Raw genomic sequence first — 15,938 nt, 5'->3', positions numbered from 1 at the left:
CCCCCAACGGGTTTACAATGCTGTTGACTGGGAGCGTAACATTCGCAACGCGACCTCCAAATAACAAACAAAATAAGGTCTCCAACGAGTTTACTTATCTTGCCTCTGGCTAAATGTCTTAGCAAATCAAGCAAACAAGCATAAAATATATTTCCTGAACTCCCCACAAGTTGACAACAAGATCTTTCCGAATTGGAGATCTTATCTACGATTGCAACATTGTATGTTGTACCCTTTTATCATTATCGCTTCGTAATTTGTCATTCAATGCATCATTTCCATTCGATTTGATGCAAGACTTCGTAGATTTTTTGTTAGTATTGTTTGTCCACGAATTTGCGATAACATTGTGTCTGTGAAGTATGTTGCTTCACACCTATCTTCCACCATGTACCTAATTTTGAATGTTCGATCAAATGCATCTTACGTATTGCTTCAACTCAATCATTTACGCAGCATGCACCACCACACCATCGTAAGTTCGCTATCAGTCACCCGGACGAGTCACAGTACCGCTCGCACACGAACCACACCGCTATCGGATCGGAGAAGCATTGGCCTGGCAAAACTGAAAAAGGCAAAGAAATAAAGCTCGAAGAACGCTCGGTGACGATAACGTGCGCCCCCGAAGAAACTCCCTAGTAGTAATCAAGCGTGCAAGTGTGCCACAGTCTTGCATTAGCTCTGGACCGGAACGGGGCAGAACCACAGCAGCGGGACGCGATTGTGATCCTCCGATCGGTCGACAACCCACCGTTTTTTTTGAAGGCGCATCTGTGCGTAACATCGCTTAGAGGATCACCAATTCTTCCCACACAAACAACTAGACGCTATGACGTTCAGAAAGCATCGCTGGTTGGTACTGGCCCAATTTGCATCGGTGCTACTCGCGGTGTCTCAGCTGGCCGGAACAGATGCGTCGTACGAATACGATGACTATACCCAGGAGGGAACCATCGAGGAAGTCGTCCAGTTCGCACGATCTACACCGGAAAGCAAAAGTTACGTAGTGTCGGTGGTAGAATTCCATCCCGAACCAATGACGATGCCCGCCGCAGTGCGGACCGATCTACATCTAGCAGAGTACGGTCGTCTAATACGATCACCGGAAGCGAAGGTACGTTGAATTATGAACTGATACGGCGCGCAACACAGTTTCAACCAACCATTCATAATGATCGCGTACGGTTTAGGATTTAATTGCGTTCTTATCTGCTGCGCTTAGCAAGCAAATGTCCGAACGTGACGAGTTGTGTGGCCATGAACCGAGTGTACATAAACTTAGATTTGCATTCTTTTATGACATGAAGTCTTAATTTGTCAATCAGCGGCTCCGTACAGCTGGTGAACAATGACATCAATACACATCTTGTACAATATACGTAAATTAGTGTAGTGTTATTGTTTTTCACTTAAAATGTACACTGATCTAACTCTGAGCTGACGTGATCTGTCGTCTAAGGTCGTGCAGGGTAATAAGCAATAATCTCGGTTGGCATACGCGCTCCGGAGACTGCTGCACCAAAGACTTACGTGATCGCAATTATTAGCAATAAGTTGTGGAATTTCATTGACAGTCACTGCTACCAGTTTTAACAATTTCCTGCCTTACAATTGTGTTCATTTTTAGCCCGCCGATATTATAGTGTTCCCGGAGCTAACGCTCAACACCCTCTCCGATACAGTATTCGTGCCCGATCCGGCGCATCGCATTGCACCGTGTGACGATCACGGTACCATTCTAGTCACCCTGTCCTGTCTCGCGCGGGAAGTACGCAAATATCTGGTGATCAACCTGTCGGAACAGTACTACCTACAGCAGCAGGGCAGAACCGTCCTGTACAACACGGATGTCGTGTTTGATCGGAACGGTACGGTTATCGCGCGGTACCGCAAGTACAACCTGTTCAAGGAGCCGGGAACGAGCGTAACACCGTTACCGGAGTTGGTCAGCTTCGAGACTGATTTTGGTGTACATTTTGGGGTGTTCACCTGCTTCGACATTCTGTTTGCGCTGCCAACGCTAGAGCTCGTTAAGCACGGATTGCGAGACTTTGTGTTTCCCGCCTTTTGGACGTCGGAGCCCCCATTTCTCGCCTCGACACAGATCTTCGAAAGCTGGGCTTATGCAAACGATGCTAACCTGATCGTTGCCGGTACGAATTATGGTCCATCTGGCGCAACCGGAACCGGTGTGTTCAATGGTCGCAACGGAGCACTGTTAGCACACTACACGGGTGAAGCTACACGTGCTCTATACACAGTGACTGTGCCCAAGTCTGGAGCGGGCACCACTGCCCGATATCACTCTCAGACGAGCGATGTGCTGGAGGTGCCAATAGCAGAACCGAGTGGACATCGCATACCGGGTGGTGAATATGAAAACGTTCGCTTGGGTCGAGACTTTCTGGAGCAGTTCACCACAATCCAGCTGAATCCGAACTGGGAACAGGAAACGATCGGTCAGATCGTGTGCAGTGGAATGTTTTGCTGTGACTTTACCGTGAGCTTAACGTTGGATGCTGGGCGCGAACTAACCCACCACTATCGGTTCGCGGTGTACGATGGCGTACGTACCTTCCAGGGCTTTGCCGACGCACACGTGTCAATATGTGGCGTAATTGCGTGCGCGAACCAAAGCATTGCGAGCTGTGGACTAATGTTGGAACACAATTCGGAGTACCTGCAGTTTAACTCTATCTCCATTTCGGGACAATTTATCGCAAACGGTACGCTGGCGATGCCTAATACTCTCGACATGCGCATGTACTCGTACGATGCTAGTCACTACAGCTTTACGGCCGATGTCAAGTAAGTAGTCGAAACAGCCTAGTAGTGTCGCTGTATTATTACAATATTCGGATTAATTCTACGCCTTTATGTTTCCACAGCTATTCCTCCAACAGCCAGATTGTGACGATGAACCTAACTACTCCGATCAGCGACATGCAAACGTTCGGTATCTATGCGTTCAACCACAAAGAGTTTGAATTCTACAACCCGATTCAACTGCCCGGCGACGACACTTCAATACCGGACCAAGACGGTGATGGTGGTGCTACCACGGGTGCAAAACCCTCAGCAATTGCACTTCTGTTTCTGGGAGCTCTACTCACATCCTGGCACTTGATGACATTCAAGAAGATGGCGTATGTTTAATACCGACATGAAGGGGTACCGAACCATTTTTCCTTGCAACTTCAAAGTTCCTGTACAGTATTTTCGGCCAAGCCTTCGAACCCCAAGCACAATCACGCTTGATGATAACACGCTGTGCCATCGCATTCGTCAGTAATTAGTGTATTTACAGTTACGAGAAGCCAACTAAATGTAGAGCAAGTACCAAAAACTCACACTACCATTCTTGTTCGCAGTGGTGTACGAGAAGTATGTCAAGGGCACCTGTTTTTAGAAGAAAATTGTTGTGATAACTAACTACGTTGAAGGTGCTTGTGAATATCTAGAATAAGTACACCGATTATGGACCATCTCATTGTACCTCTGTGTTTTCATATGCAATCACTATTGGCTGGATTTATTTGCCCAGCTACTTAATGTCTACAAATGGTGTTTGTGCAAATGAAGATATATTTTTCTATGTGCTATACCGTATCAAAACGAATTATTTCTACAACCAATTAGTGACAAAGCCATTGTTTTGAAATTTTAAGGGTAAGATAAAAACAAATTGTACATAGTAAATGAAGAAAACCAACAATAAAGAGTATTGTTTTGAAACAATTTAAGCTTAAAAACATTTTTTTGTAGAATTTTGAGAAAACGAAAGTTATAGAAATTGTTTCTTCCTGTTGCCGTTTGATTTTGAAATTAAATAAATACCCAGTGAAAAATAGGTACCACTCCACATTGTAATGTGACATCCAACCCCGTAAACTGTCAAACTGACGTTCGGCCGCATGGTTCCACCGCGAAACCGGTTCGCGTTCAAAACAATCGTGAGTTATTTATCTGGCGCTCGTAAAGATAGAGTGAATACTGAGAAAAAATAGAAATACTCCATTTATAATATGATTGCAAACGATTTATTTCGTAAGCTTACGTGTGGCGCCAAGTTTACAAACAAAAACAAACTGCCAGTCAAGCGAAAGGTGAGCGGAATAAGTTAAGATATTCACAAACCTGCCCTAAGCTATTTACAAACCAACCTACATTACATGTTAGCTCGAAAGTGTCGGTACAGGTACGGTTGCAAAAGCACAGGCACATTTGAAGGAGGAATCGGACGACGATGGGCAAGATGTGAACCAACCTACTGGAAGCATATCTCCAGCAAACCGTACGGAAATTAAAAGCGAAGCTTCATCATCCGGCGAATCCGAAGACGAAGAGCAGAAGCAAACGAAAACGAAAGAGAAAAGCACGGGAAAGCTAAAGCAAAATAACGTACACCGAGTGAACCAGCTACGCAATGAGTTTAAAATCCACGTAAAAAAAAGCCGCCACAGTCCAGAAGTGCCCAGTATCATAGAAACGTTTGATCAGCTTACCACACACTGCGGAGTGTCGAACCGGCTAGTTTCAAACATACTGGCCTGCTATAGCAAACCGACACCGGTACAAATGCAAGCCATTCCCATACTACTCAAAACGCACTCGTTGCATGCGTTCGCTCCTACGGGCTCTGGCAAAACGGCAGCCTTTCTCATTCCGATTCTGCATCATCTGAAAAAACCGATGAAGTGTGGCTTCCGCGCTCTCATCATTTGTCCCACGCGCGAACTGGCCAAGCAAATTCAACGCGAAGCATTACGCTTGGGTGATGAAATGAACATACGCACCCACGTTATTCAAACGGTAGATAATCCAAAGAAAAGTGATTATAGCTTCAATAGTGGCCGCAACTATGATATACTGGTGACGACACCGAATCGGATCTGTTACTTGCTTGCACAAAATCCACCGAAAATCGATCTAAGCAAGTAAGTAGCAAAAAGTTATCTGTTATCTAGCGAATCTTTCTGCTTCTCCACAACTGTCAAGGTTACGCCAAATTTGTTGTTTTACGTTTCCCTCTCCCAGCATTCAATGGGTAGTGATCGATGAGGCGGACAAACTGTTCGAGGATTCTAAAAACTCGTTTCGCGATCAGCTCGATACGGTGCTCACTGCGTGCAACAACCCAACCAAAACGATGGCTCTCTTTAGCGCGACCCAAACACGGGAGGTAAATTTGTGGGTTGCCAAAAATGTTCCCAATCGCATCCGCTTTTCCGTCGGTCTTATGAACGGTGCGGTCGAGCTGGTCGAGCAAAAGCTTCTCTTCACGGGTAGTGAATCTGGCAAATTGCTTGCGTTCCGTGAGATAGTAGCACAAGGTTTCCATCCACCGGTGTTAGTGTTCGTACAGAGCAAGGACCGCGCTCAGCAGCTATTCACGGAACTGATCTACGATGGGCTTAACGTGGATGTGATACACTCCGATCGTACGCAGCGCGAACGGGACAATGTCGTGCGTGGTTTTCGTGAGGGAAAAATTTGGATTCTCATCTGCACGGAGCTCATGAGTCGCGGTATTGATTTTAAAGGTGTCAATTTAGTGGTTAACTACGACTTTCCTCCCTCGACCATCTCTTACGTGCATCGTATCGGGCGGACGGGTCGCGCTGGTCGACCGGGGAAAGCCGTTACCTTTTTCACTAAAGACGACACAGTCAATCTGAAGAGGTACGGTAAAACGATCATTTTATTGCCTTTTTTCTTATTATACTATCATTTGATAATTTATTTTATAACCATAATACATTTGTAGCATTGCACATCTGATAAAATCTGCTGGCGGTGAAGTGCCTGATTATATGCTTCAACTACACGGCAGCAGTAAGCGGGCCCGGGATAATTTAGCGCGCAAAGCACCAAAGCGAGCTGCCATTCGAACGCTTCCTACGTTCGAATTTCAGCAGCTACAGCGCAAGAAGCGTTTTGTTTCCAAAAGTAAAGGCAAAACCAAACCAACAAGCTGTTCGAGTGTTAAAACTAATGAAGGCGTTAAGAAACCCACTCGTTCAAAGAATGCTGGGTGCAAGAAATAAAAACAAGTTGAATCTACTCTTGAAAAAGTTTCTTACCTACCAACTACGGGTACATTACATCGCAGAATAGAAAGAAAGAACAATGCATTGATACTGCACTAAAGTGTAAAGGCAAGGACTGAGTTACTGCATTAACCGGATACGGAGATTAAATAGTACGCCAATGACACACTCCCCGCAGATGACAGCGATCTACACACGACGGGATAGAAGCGCTATGTGGTAAAATGAAGTTCAGTAAGCAATAGCACACATGACCTAATAGGTCGTAAAGCCAAAGAGAAGACTGCAAAATTACCCGTTGCGTTATAGAGAACCGCCTTACCGTAACCGTAATTACTACAGAATCGAACAGCAGACATAAAACCTCCAACCGGAAATGAACGAAGATGGCTGGTAAACATTGAAGAAAAATTAAAAGGACAGCTGCAATACTTACACATATCCCTGCTGACATATGGAACCGTCCAGTCAGGTCAGGAGGTCAAACATCAAATTTCTTCAGCGAAAACTGTGCGGAAAGGAAGGTGTGCAGATCTCTTTCGAACAATTTCGATTGAGCTTAGAACATTGATTGAAACGACATTCTTCAACGTTACAAGCCAGGTAGTAGTGGATGGAAAACTCTCAGGAACTATTGCCTTAATCGATTCTGCTGATCCTGCTTCGGTTCAAATTAGACGTGAGCATACGAGACTGGGAGGTGAACATTTCGAATTCCATATTCTATAAATCATTTCAGATCCTGGGGCGACGTTCGTACAAACACAATTCTCTCAAGACAACCGCAACAAATTGCTATTATGAAAACATGTTTGGGTCGTTAAGTTTTTGGCTTCCGCAAGTTTGACAAAAGCATTATTTTTAAAATATGACCCTTGCATCACCGTAAACAATTGTCAATATCATTCATTTTTAACTGTTAGAAGGTAATGTGATGATATTTTCAGAAGATTTCATAAGAAAAATACATAAGTCCTTAAGCAGCGGATAATACGGCAATATTTGTACAAGCAGTCCCCAAGATACGCGGTGTTTGGAAATGTGATAGTTAAGTTAGTATATAGCACAAAATCTAAGCAGAAATGTGAAATATTTTCGAAAATGCCTTCCTTTCTCAAATAAAACATATGTTTTTAATTTATTCTAATGTGTAGCGGTCCGCTAGAGTATCTCGGGGACGGCTTGTACATACATTTAAGTTCGTACAGAAACATTTATTTATTCCCTTCAGATAAATTCTGATCTAATATACTTACATTTTGGTTAGACGAGTGAATTTGGCGCCTTTCGGTGACTATCAGCTAACGGAAAACTGTTCGTCAAATACGGGCCTATGTTTGTGTTAGAGAATATATACTCTTGGTATTGCGATTTATTTTATGTATATATAAATATTCTTCTGTTCAACGATTTTAAAAGATTCTTAGTTTGTCTAACAATACTTAAAATTTTCTGATAATATTTTGCACTTGGATGAATGGTGGAACATTTGTATCATTAACGTGAAATGCGAACTAATGTGGTCTATCATTTTCATGGCAAACATCAGCTAATCTGAATAGGCAGAATACTTGTGCACCGTTTGCAGTTCTGGCGCAGTCAAAGGCGTTATTAAATTTGAAGATTTACTCTTATTTAGCATCCGTATTTACATTGCGGAGATGCAGAATTGCCACGGCTGACGCAACAGAGAGCTACTGAATTTCCGAAGTACACTCTTGTTGAGCTCAGCAGAATCAGCATTGCTTGTACTGTGCTTGAGTTAATTTTTGTATTCGTTGAGTGGCCCTAAGCAAAATGCTTTGTGACTATTTCCTGAAGCTTTATCCGACATATTGTTCTTTGTTTTCGACAGGATATCACCTGGCAATATCTTAACACGAAGTCCGTTGGAATACGAATTTGTATGTCTTTCTTCTGGCTCACTAGCACTACAAAGTGCAGCAACTTCAAATGGTTTGATATCGATGCTATCCAAAGAGTTTGTTTCGCATGGATCTAAGCCGTCTGTAAGAATTTCCTGCTTTATAAAGTTGACTTCTGGTTGCAATAAACGCTTCTCCTGTTCGATGGCTTGGAACGGCGTCCTGATGTTTGTCTGCCATTCGTCGAATAGTGTAGGTTCCACTTCCAGCTTGACATTTTCTTTCAAACCTACATATCCATCATCCCAGACTGGTTCTAATTTCACTATCCCGTACGGCATTTCAGTATCTTCGTCTTGCAAGTTAAAGTTGACCAAGCTAAATTTGGTGTATCCTACTTCAATGGAACTAGCTTCTGGATGGTCTTCCTTGAAGTGCCGCTTTATATTTACGAAAAGAACTTGCACAAAATTACACTTGTTGCACATGTACGCGTACAAGTGATTCTCCTCAAAGGTGTAAGTGTGCCACAACTGCATGGAAGGTTTCGTACAAACTGAATGATGCGTCACTTTGTCGAATGGAATTCGTGCAAATGTTGGACATAACATACATTTGTAACGATATTCACCAGTATGTTTCGATATGTGATCCAACCATAACTCTTGCGATTCTCTCAGCTGAAGGTCACAAAAATGGCATCGAAATACGATTATCTCGTGGTCCCCATACCTCGATATTGCTTTTCGGCCACTAATTCCGTATGGATCCGCTCTAATAAGGTTTGCCTGCTCGGGCTCTACGCGACTAACGTACACAGTGTTCTTTGGATGATTGTACACATAGTGTTGCACCATTTGTTCTCCATTGTAGGAACACAGACAACAGTTCTCCATGTAATCGCTGCGGCAATGTACTTTTGGATCGTTGTTAGGCGGAGTATTTTTGTTGAATATCATATTCACATCTCCAACAGAACTTGTACCACACATCTGCACATCATTCTTTAATGCACGAAGATCGGTTGAATTAATTTTGCTATTACACTTTTTCTTAGGAAGGGGTGGACTTGGGGAGCGACGTGTTCTTTTGGCTGATGCAGGTTTTGGTTTTGCCACTTTTTGTTCCTTCTGTTCCTTTTCGGTTGTTACATTGTTTCTCACATTTTTTATACCGTTACGGTGTTGGATAGTATTCAATGATTGTACATTGTTTTGTGGTTTAGAAACAGACTTACGCGCAGTTGGTATTGTAGTATTCAATGACTGTACACTGTTTTGTGGTTTAGCAGTTGACTTACGCGCAGTTGATTTTGTTTTTTTGGAGATGGTGGACGTTGTTTTTGTTCGTTCTTTTATCTCCATTGATTTTGATTCTCGGCGTTGACTGATTTTATTAGGCACTACTACGGTTTGTTTAGCCGTACTTGGATTTTCTAAATAATGCGCCGAGTCGATTGATTTGCTTCGAGTGCGTTGGGCAATTTGTCTGCTGTCAGTACGTTGCAGCATTATTTGTACTGTTTTGGTTATTCCAAATTGTTGACATAATTGCACATTGTTATTTTCTTCCATCGAAACACTTTTCCGTCTACCTAACTTTGGCAGAATTTCGTTAGTGTATGAGATTAAATCATGAAGCTCGCGATGATTTTCTTTATTCTTTTGGCTCGGTTTGGCTGTTTGGATTGATGGCGCTATTTCTTCAATAACCCGATGATCAATATCATTCGTTTCGCAATTTTTCGCAGAGCAATCACTTACACTTTGCTGATGGGTAGTTTTGCTTACGGCTTCCGATAATACACTCGAATTGATTCTGCTATCTCTTTGGTGATTGTCGCCAATGATATGATTGTTATTGCACGATTTTGGTGGACTATTCCATGAAGTTGGTTTTAAGCAACCACTTTGTACTGATATCGGGTGAGTCTCAGCGATTCTGAGATCTGTTGCGGCTTTCTGCATGCTTTGTTTTCGTCCATCTTCTATAAGTTTCAGCAACATCTTCTTATGTTCACCATACGTGGCAGGCTGTGGTGGCGGTGGAGCGTACACCTCATGTCTGCGTTTAAATAATTCTTTTTCAGATGTTCCGGCAACATGATTTTCTATATTGCGATAACTGCAATTGCCTGGTTTGACAGTTTTCTTTCTGGGATATTTCAATGCAAGTCTTTGCTCGGTATCCATAGCGAGCTTATCTGTAGCTGTATGGCGATAATCACTTGATGGTACAAATCCTGTTGAATTCAAAATCATAAAATCTTGAAGTGTTGTCTCCGCAACATTCCCATTAGAAGTATCAGCATTATTTTCTATCACCCATGTATTAAGCGTCTTTACCAAGCTTTTTAACATTATTTCTTTGATCATTGTTAGGTTTGCTGTTTTAACCCTAGAAAAATGGGAAGAAAAATAAATTATTGAAATAGTTAAAGATTGCATACTGTGTTTCTTTTCCACACCTTTTGCTTTCATTTATCTTTTGGTTTATCTGGTGTAGTATTTTTTCATGTTCACTACGAAATTCGGCATTTCTTATTAACTTTAAACGATCTATTGCTAATAAAATTAATTCTTCCACCTCCTGCCGTAAGCGCTTATTGTAACCATCGTCCATTTCATCTGAAAATAAACATCAAAACATTATGTTATTAAAAAAAATACAACTTGCTACCTTAACATGCTTCTTGTAATTAGTGGTTTTTATAGCTTCACTAGTATTAATTTGCTCTTTATTCCCATAGTTTTTTAACGTAATATCCTCATCAGGCTCAACCCAAACTCGTCGAACTCTTTAAAATAATAAAAATAATTCATAATCATAGGTCGCTTTCGAATCACACTGATGAGATTAGAGCTTCAACATCTCAATGTCCAAAATGCTACTAACACCAAGGCAAAACGCGGATAACAGTGCAAATAATTTTTTCTCAATATCATCTATCACCTAAATTTTATCATTACCGATTTTCCAAACTGCATTATTTAATTTTGCCAATTCCGTCATTATTCCGTTATTGTTTCAATATTTGGACTGCTATGTTTTAAGTTCATTGAAAGGATCACCTATCGCGAAGTGTGACCACCATACTCTAGTAGCATGTAGCACACCCTTAGAAACATAGTCAGTCCCATAGTCAATGGTCCAGATTGGATTTTGGACCTGTCGTGTGAAAGGCCGGTGTTGTTATCAATACATCATCGGGTCGCCCACGATGGCTCGCTGTAATTGGGCGAACCTAATAGTCGACATCTAGACTCATGCGGAAGAAGAGCACACCTAATAGTTTCCGGGAACCAAACCTGGTGAAAGTACTCGCTCGATATTTGAATATGGACAATCGGCGTCCAGACCACAGCAAAATGGACCAACCAGCGGAAAAGAGCCCTGAAATATAGTATCGGAAAACCACACCGGATATAGTAACCGGACCACACCAAGTGTTCTCCAAGCACCAACCAAACGCTGCCATGGATGAGAAAGATCCCTTTCCGAAAGAAGGTGATCTCTTAAACCTGTAGTCTATTCGTTTTTGGTTGTAAAAATTTACATATTAGCTGATCGTGGTCCCAATTCACCGTAGGTCTATACCAAATAACCCGAAGAACGGTGTAAGGTGTCAGAGATCGATTATACCGATGATGAAACTTTGAAATTCCCAACGAGCAATTGAACTACGCCTACTCATTTTTTACTCGGATCTCTCGTTCTGGCCTACATAGCTTTGAGCTCGTGTGTTGTGGAAGCTGTGTGATGGCGTCCCTGAGTACATCAAGTAAAAAATTGATTTGATACCAATTTATGCCTTGAAAATAGTTTTAAAACGTTTCACAATATATACTTCTCTAGTCGTGGTGCATGCTCAATGAATGATTTACATTTATTTTACCCTTTCATTGAGCGTTAAATAGGGGAAAATCAGTAAACCTCGTAGAAGCAATGTAAACATGTCAAAACTGTGCGAAAGAGTAAATTAACGACTGCGCATCTTCTCTTAACTTTCCCTTATATTGACGGATAAATTAGGGTAAGTCGGCGAAATTTGGCTGGCGGGGTTGTTCCAAGCCTTTGTAAGGATATAACAGTGTACGGACGAATCACAATAGAACAATATTCGAATAACGAATGAATCAACGAACAATATAGTTTCAATATATAGATATACATATAGATTTCAAACAATGTGGGTCATTAAATTCCCTCGCGTATTTGAAGTTACGCGGTTTTTGAAATTTGACAAATAACTTAGTTTATAGCACAAATCTAAGCAAGAAGGAGAAGAATTGGTCGCCTTTTTTGTCACATAAACCATTTCTTTCTAACTTATTTTAATGTAATCTGTCTAAAAATCGCCGGATTCGCTAAATACACTAAGTGCAGAGAAGGAAATCGACTCTGTGACTTCGAATTATAAACGAAATTGTCGAAATATATACGAAACGCCCTTAAAGCCCCGTCGTCAAGGGTGACACCGGAGAGTGTAGAAAGTGTTTGTATTCGGTTGTAAATTTGTATGTGACTGTGTATTCGTTTGTAAATGACGAACTCGATATGCATCGACTGATATCGTAAATAGACTTAGTGTTAATACTTAGTGTTCAATTGTTCAAGTCTGACATATCCAGTGAGCCAAATTTCGTTAAATTCATTTCGTAAATTAGGGGAAAATTAGCAGTCCCTAATTTACGCTTTCGAACAGTTTTGACAGGTTTACTTATCTTTGGACTTTGATGCATGCTGATTTTCCCTTACTTTACCGCGTCATTAAACGGAAAACTACTTCTTTTACTGAGTATACACCACAAGTAAAGTAAATATTGTTAAGTGTTTTAAAGCAATTTTAAATAGCATTAAAGCATGAAAAACATTGCCCGAATGGGTAATTTAAGAACGCACAGTCGGACTGGGTATTCCCTCCAACACTGTTAACGGAAGAAATGAAACATATTTTACACGATAAAATGAGTTACAAACAACTATAATTTCTTTTACAACAATAAGATCCTCAGGAAATTATGTTTATAAGCTAATTTTAATCATACAAAACAGATGTGCAAGGTACCCTGTTATCTGCTCATCTGACAACTGCCGAGTCCCGATAAGTAGAAGTAGAAGTTTTGCAATCATTTATGCAGTCAGATGTGTTTTGAAACGAACTGGATCGGGTTATGGAGTCGAATGTACGCATTGTTGTCTCAACTGTATAAAAATTCTTATTTTAGAAACAAAATATAAGTTAGTTTCGACAGGTTTGGTTGTTAGTCAGACAGAGCGTAAAGCGAGGCAAAGCGAGAAAGCATAGGACGTTTCTCTTCACTCACATCCGATCAAACCCACACAACCGTCGTTTCCACTTCATGCACAACATGCCATGATCTCACACCCACACACACACTATCAAAAATAATGCATTGGTCGGCCATTTTGTTGGGACAACAGGGTAAAACTGCGCGTCAGAAAATCCAACTAGTCAAATCAGCATGCTTTCTCGTTTCCCCTGACTAGCAAGTCATATATGACAGAGTAAGAAAGCTTGCTGGAATTAGCTGGTTTAGCTAGGTGCTGACTCAGCACTTGAAAGTTTTCCGAGCACACCCGTTTCCGCTGTCCTTCGCACTCAATTGGAACATGTTTAATATTTTGTTCCATGTATTGCTACATGTACTGCAACTGTATTGTATTGTATGGGGTGGGCAGAAGTGTATTGATAGCGGCGCCGGTCTTCACACGACTGGGCCGCTCCAAAATCCCACTCGGACCATTTCCCCTACCGTGCGCAGGACTGATTATCCAGTTGCGGGTAAATAAAGTCAGGGAAGGCCATTGCCATGCTAAGGAAATGGCAGGCGTAGACCACTTGAGGTTGTTGTGCCGATAAAGAAGAAGAAACAATTGTATACACAAGTAGACTGCGCACGGTTTCCAATAGCAATGATGACTAGAACGGATGTTCCCATAACTTTTCCCCATGGTAACATGAGATCACCGCGCTAAATTAGACACTTGTTCATTGTCCGATTTTCTATGACAAAATTTAACTAAATGTCTTGAAAGTGATCAAGCCAACACCAATTCCTGCACCAACATCAGGTAGCACCTACAAAACCCACATTTTTATCGTTGAACACAACACCACCTCTCGTTTTCCAACGGGTAAGCGGACTGGAAAATATTACTTTATACTTACAAATCAAGCTTTTTCACGCAGCTTATGAAATTAGAAACTTCTTCTTGAACGATGCAACCTCGAATGAAGCTGGACCTTTTGACAGTTCGTTCATGAAAGGTTGGTACATGTATACTGTTTGACAGTTGTGCGTAATTTATTCATTTTACTGTTTTCTTGTTGCTGCAAGTTTTCACTGCTTGCAATAATTGTGAAGAAGAAAATACGATTCAACAATTTCACTAATTTTGCACCTAGGTTAGTTTACACGATAAGTAGCCCATGGCATAAATGCTAACCCATTTTTAATGCTGTCCGTGTAAAAAATACTCTTATTATATTATATTAAACAACAACCGAACCATCCCCAACATATGCTATTCTAACGATGCAATTATGGGTTACGCATGACCAAAAGCACGACAAATAAAGATCACAAACACGTTGAAGAATAAAGTAAGCAGAAGATCCACGATCCTGATCGTAGCATTGAAACATGAATATTTTGCTTAAGTTCAATTACCAACATAAACTGACGGCATCGGGAATGGTTATTTTAACACACTTTGATTAGATCCAGTAAATCACGACCGTACAACACGCTAGATATGAGTTCACATTAAAACTGGAACGTACCACCAAAATGTAGGATTGACTGGACTGATCATGACGCCAGCAAAACTGCACAGTTTGTTTTTCTTTTTTATGTTTCCACAAGCACGGCCTGGCAGAAAGCAATTCTCCATGCTTTTAAAACAAAACAATAACCTGATTCCTTGGTTTTTATTGAAATTGAACCATTAATAAAAAAAAAGTAAATCATTTTCTGCTGACACTCTCAAATTGTCCACAATTGGATGGGGTTCTATGTCATGAAACAATGCAAAGAAGTTGCAAAGAAGCAACTGCACTTTATGAGATGCATATTTTAACGCCATCCGTGTTGCATATTTTATAGAAACAAATGAAGAATACATTCTTGAACGATTTAAAAAAAGATTGATAATTCTTTAAACAGAATCTGCTTAGATAGTTTCGCAATGTTCTAGTAGTTGTGCTAGGGAGATAATAAATGGTTTGGTTCAAAATTCTCCCCAAGTTAATTCTACTACTGCGATTGAAAAAATAAAAAGCTCCCTCGATATCATGTCGATCATGTGCAAATATATAGAACGATAATCCGAGTAGGCAATCAGTTCGTCCGTGTACGTAGCCGTCTGTATAGGTTGCGCCGGAAGCCGAAATAATTTGCCTAGCGCGGGCGATAGTGGATGCGGCGACTTGTTTTAAATCCGTATCGAGCACGGAATTTTGGCTTGCGGCAACGAGTGCATGGCTTGGCACGGAGTGTAGCGTATTGTACCGTGCTGGACGGTGCCGTTTGTCATTTGATTGCTTTTAACTTTAGAGTGTGGGTTCATGCCGTGAACGAACATGCGAACGGATGCGCCAGAGTTTACGTTGTAACACCAATTCACGTATATCCAGTCCCGTGACAGTCGTGTGACAACTAGCGTGGCTTGAGAAAATCGTAATCGGGCGGGCTATGAAACGCGATTGAAAGATTCGTGGAAAAATTGGTTGGCAGAAAACCCCACTATCATCAGAACGACGTAACTTTCTCAAGCAAACAACTAACTTTTGCATATCTCGATCTTGTACTATCAACAAAACTCGAGCTTAACAAACTTGGTTTCTGTGGTCAAATACATCTTATGCAGCTTACGAACCTATCAGTCATGATCCATAGTTTTAACACTTTTTACCACATTATACATTTTAGCACACTGTCATCCAATCTCGGCGAACCTTTGCGTTATATTAGTGTGTAAGTCTTCACGCTGATTT

General features: G+C 41.3%; 3 protein-coding genes across 4 annotated transcripts; 2 read left to right on the top strand and 1 right to left on the bottom strand.

Annotated features, from left to right (window-relative positions):
* The first annotated feature begins 485 nt into the window (after positions 1 to 485).
* Positions 486 to 3,667, top strand: LOC128297390 (vanin-like protein 2). Its single transcript, XM_053033021.1, has 3 exons — positions 486 to 1,117; positions 1,631 to 2,811; positions 2,892 to 3,667. Exons 1-3 carry the CDS (start codon positions 833 to 835, stop codon positions 3,157 to 3,159), a joined length of 1,734 nt encoding a protein of 577 aa, XP_052888981.1. The 5' UTR covers positions 486 to 832; the 3' UTR covers positions 3,160 to 3,667.
* Positions 3,668 to 3,948: 281 nt separating this feature from the next.
* On the top strand, positions 3,949 to 7,463 carry LOC128310874 (probable ATP-dependent RNA helicase DDX52). The gene is made up of 5 exons (XM_053047615.1): positions 3,949 to 4,109; positions 4,183 to 4,940; positions 5,041 to 5,685; positions 5,771 to 6,732; positions 6,793 to 7,463. Exons 1-4 carry the CDS (start codon positions 4,029 to 4,031, stop codon positions 6,048 to 6,050), a joined length of 1,764 nt encoding a protein of 587 aa, XP_052903575.1. The 5' UTR covers positions 3,949 to 4,028; the 3' UTR covers positions 6,051 to 6,732; positions 6,793 to 7,463.
* On the bottom strand, positions 7,344 to 14,163 carry LOC128310873 (uncharacterized). Of its 2 annotated transcripts, XM_053047612.1 has the most exons (3): positions 14,112 to 14,163; positions 10,386 to 10,545; positions 7,344 to 10,315 (listed from the first exon to the last, which is right to left on the bottom strand). In XM_053047612.1, exons 2-3 carry the CDS (start codon positions 10,538 to 10,540, stop codon positions 7,816 to 7,818), a joined length of 2,655 nt encoding a protein of 884 aa, XP_052903572.1. In that variant the 5' UTR covers positions 10,541 to 10,545; positions 14,112 to 14,163; the 3' UTR covers positions 7,344 to 7,815. The 2 variants fall into 2 exon arrangements, with proteins under 2 accessions (XP_052903572.1, XP_052903573.1); XM_053047613.1 differs by lacking the exon at positions 14,112 to 14,163 and having other exon boundaries at positions 10,386 to 10,656.
* Between the last annotated feature and the right edge of the window lie 1,775 nt (positions 14,164 to 15,938).

Source organism: Anopheles moucheti, chromosome 2 (genome assembly GCF_943734755.1).
Source record: "Anopheles moucheti chromosome 2, idAnoMoucSN_F20_07, whole genome shotgun sequence".
NCBI classification, from domain to species: domain Eukaryota; kingdom Metazoa; phylum Arthropoda; class Insecta; order Diptera; family Culicidae; genus Anopheles; species Anopheles moucheti.
Note: the sequence above shows the minus strand (reverse complement) of the source record. Positions and strands in the feature narration are given on the sequence as shown.

Coding starts and splice junctions, on each gene's coding strand:
- LOC128297390 (XM_053033021.1), top strand. CDS start 833: ATGACGTTCAGAAAGCATCGCTGGTTGGTACTGGCCCAATTTGCATCG. Junction 1,118..1,630: donor TACGATCACCGGAAGCGAAG/GTACGTTGAATT, acceptor GTTCATTTTTAG/CCCGCCGATATTATAGTGTT. Junction 2,812..2,891: donor AGCTTTACGGCCGATGTCAA/GTAAGTAGTCGA, acceptor ATGTTTCCACAG/CTATTCCTCCAACAGCCAGA.
- LOC128310874 (XM_053047615.1), top strand. CDS start 4,029: ATGATTGCAAACGATTTATTTCGTAAGCTTACGTGTGGCGCCAAGTTT. Junction 4,941..5,040: donor CCGAAAATCGATCTAAGCAA/GTAAGTAGCAAA, acceptor TCCCTCTCCCAG/CATTCAATGGGTAGTGATCG. Junction 5,686..5,770: donor GACACAGTCAATCTGAAGAG/GTACGGTAAAAC, acceptor ATACATTTGTAG/CATTGCACATCTGATAAAAT.
- LOC128310873 (XM_053047612.1), bottom strand. CDS start 10,540: ATGGACGATGGTTACAATAAGCGCTTACGGCAGGAGGTGGAAGAATTA. Junction 10,316..10,385: donor AAGATAAATGAAAGCAAAAG/GTGTGGAAAAGA, acceptor CCATTTTTCTAG/GGTTAAAACAGCAAACCTAA.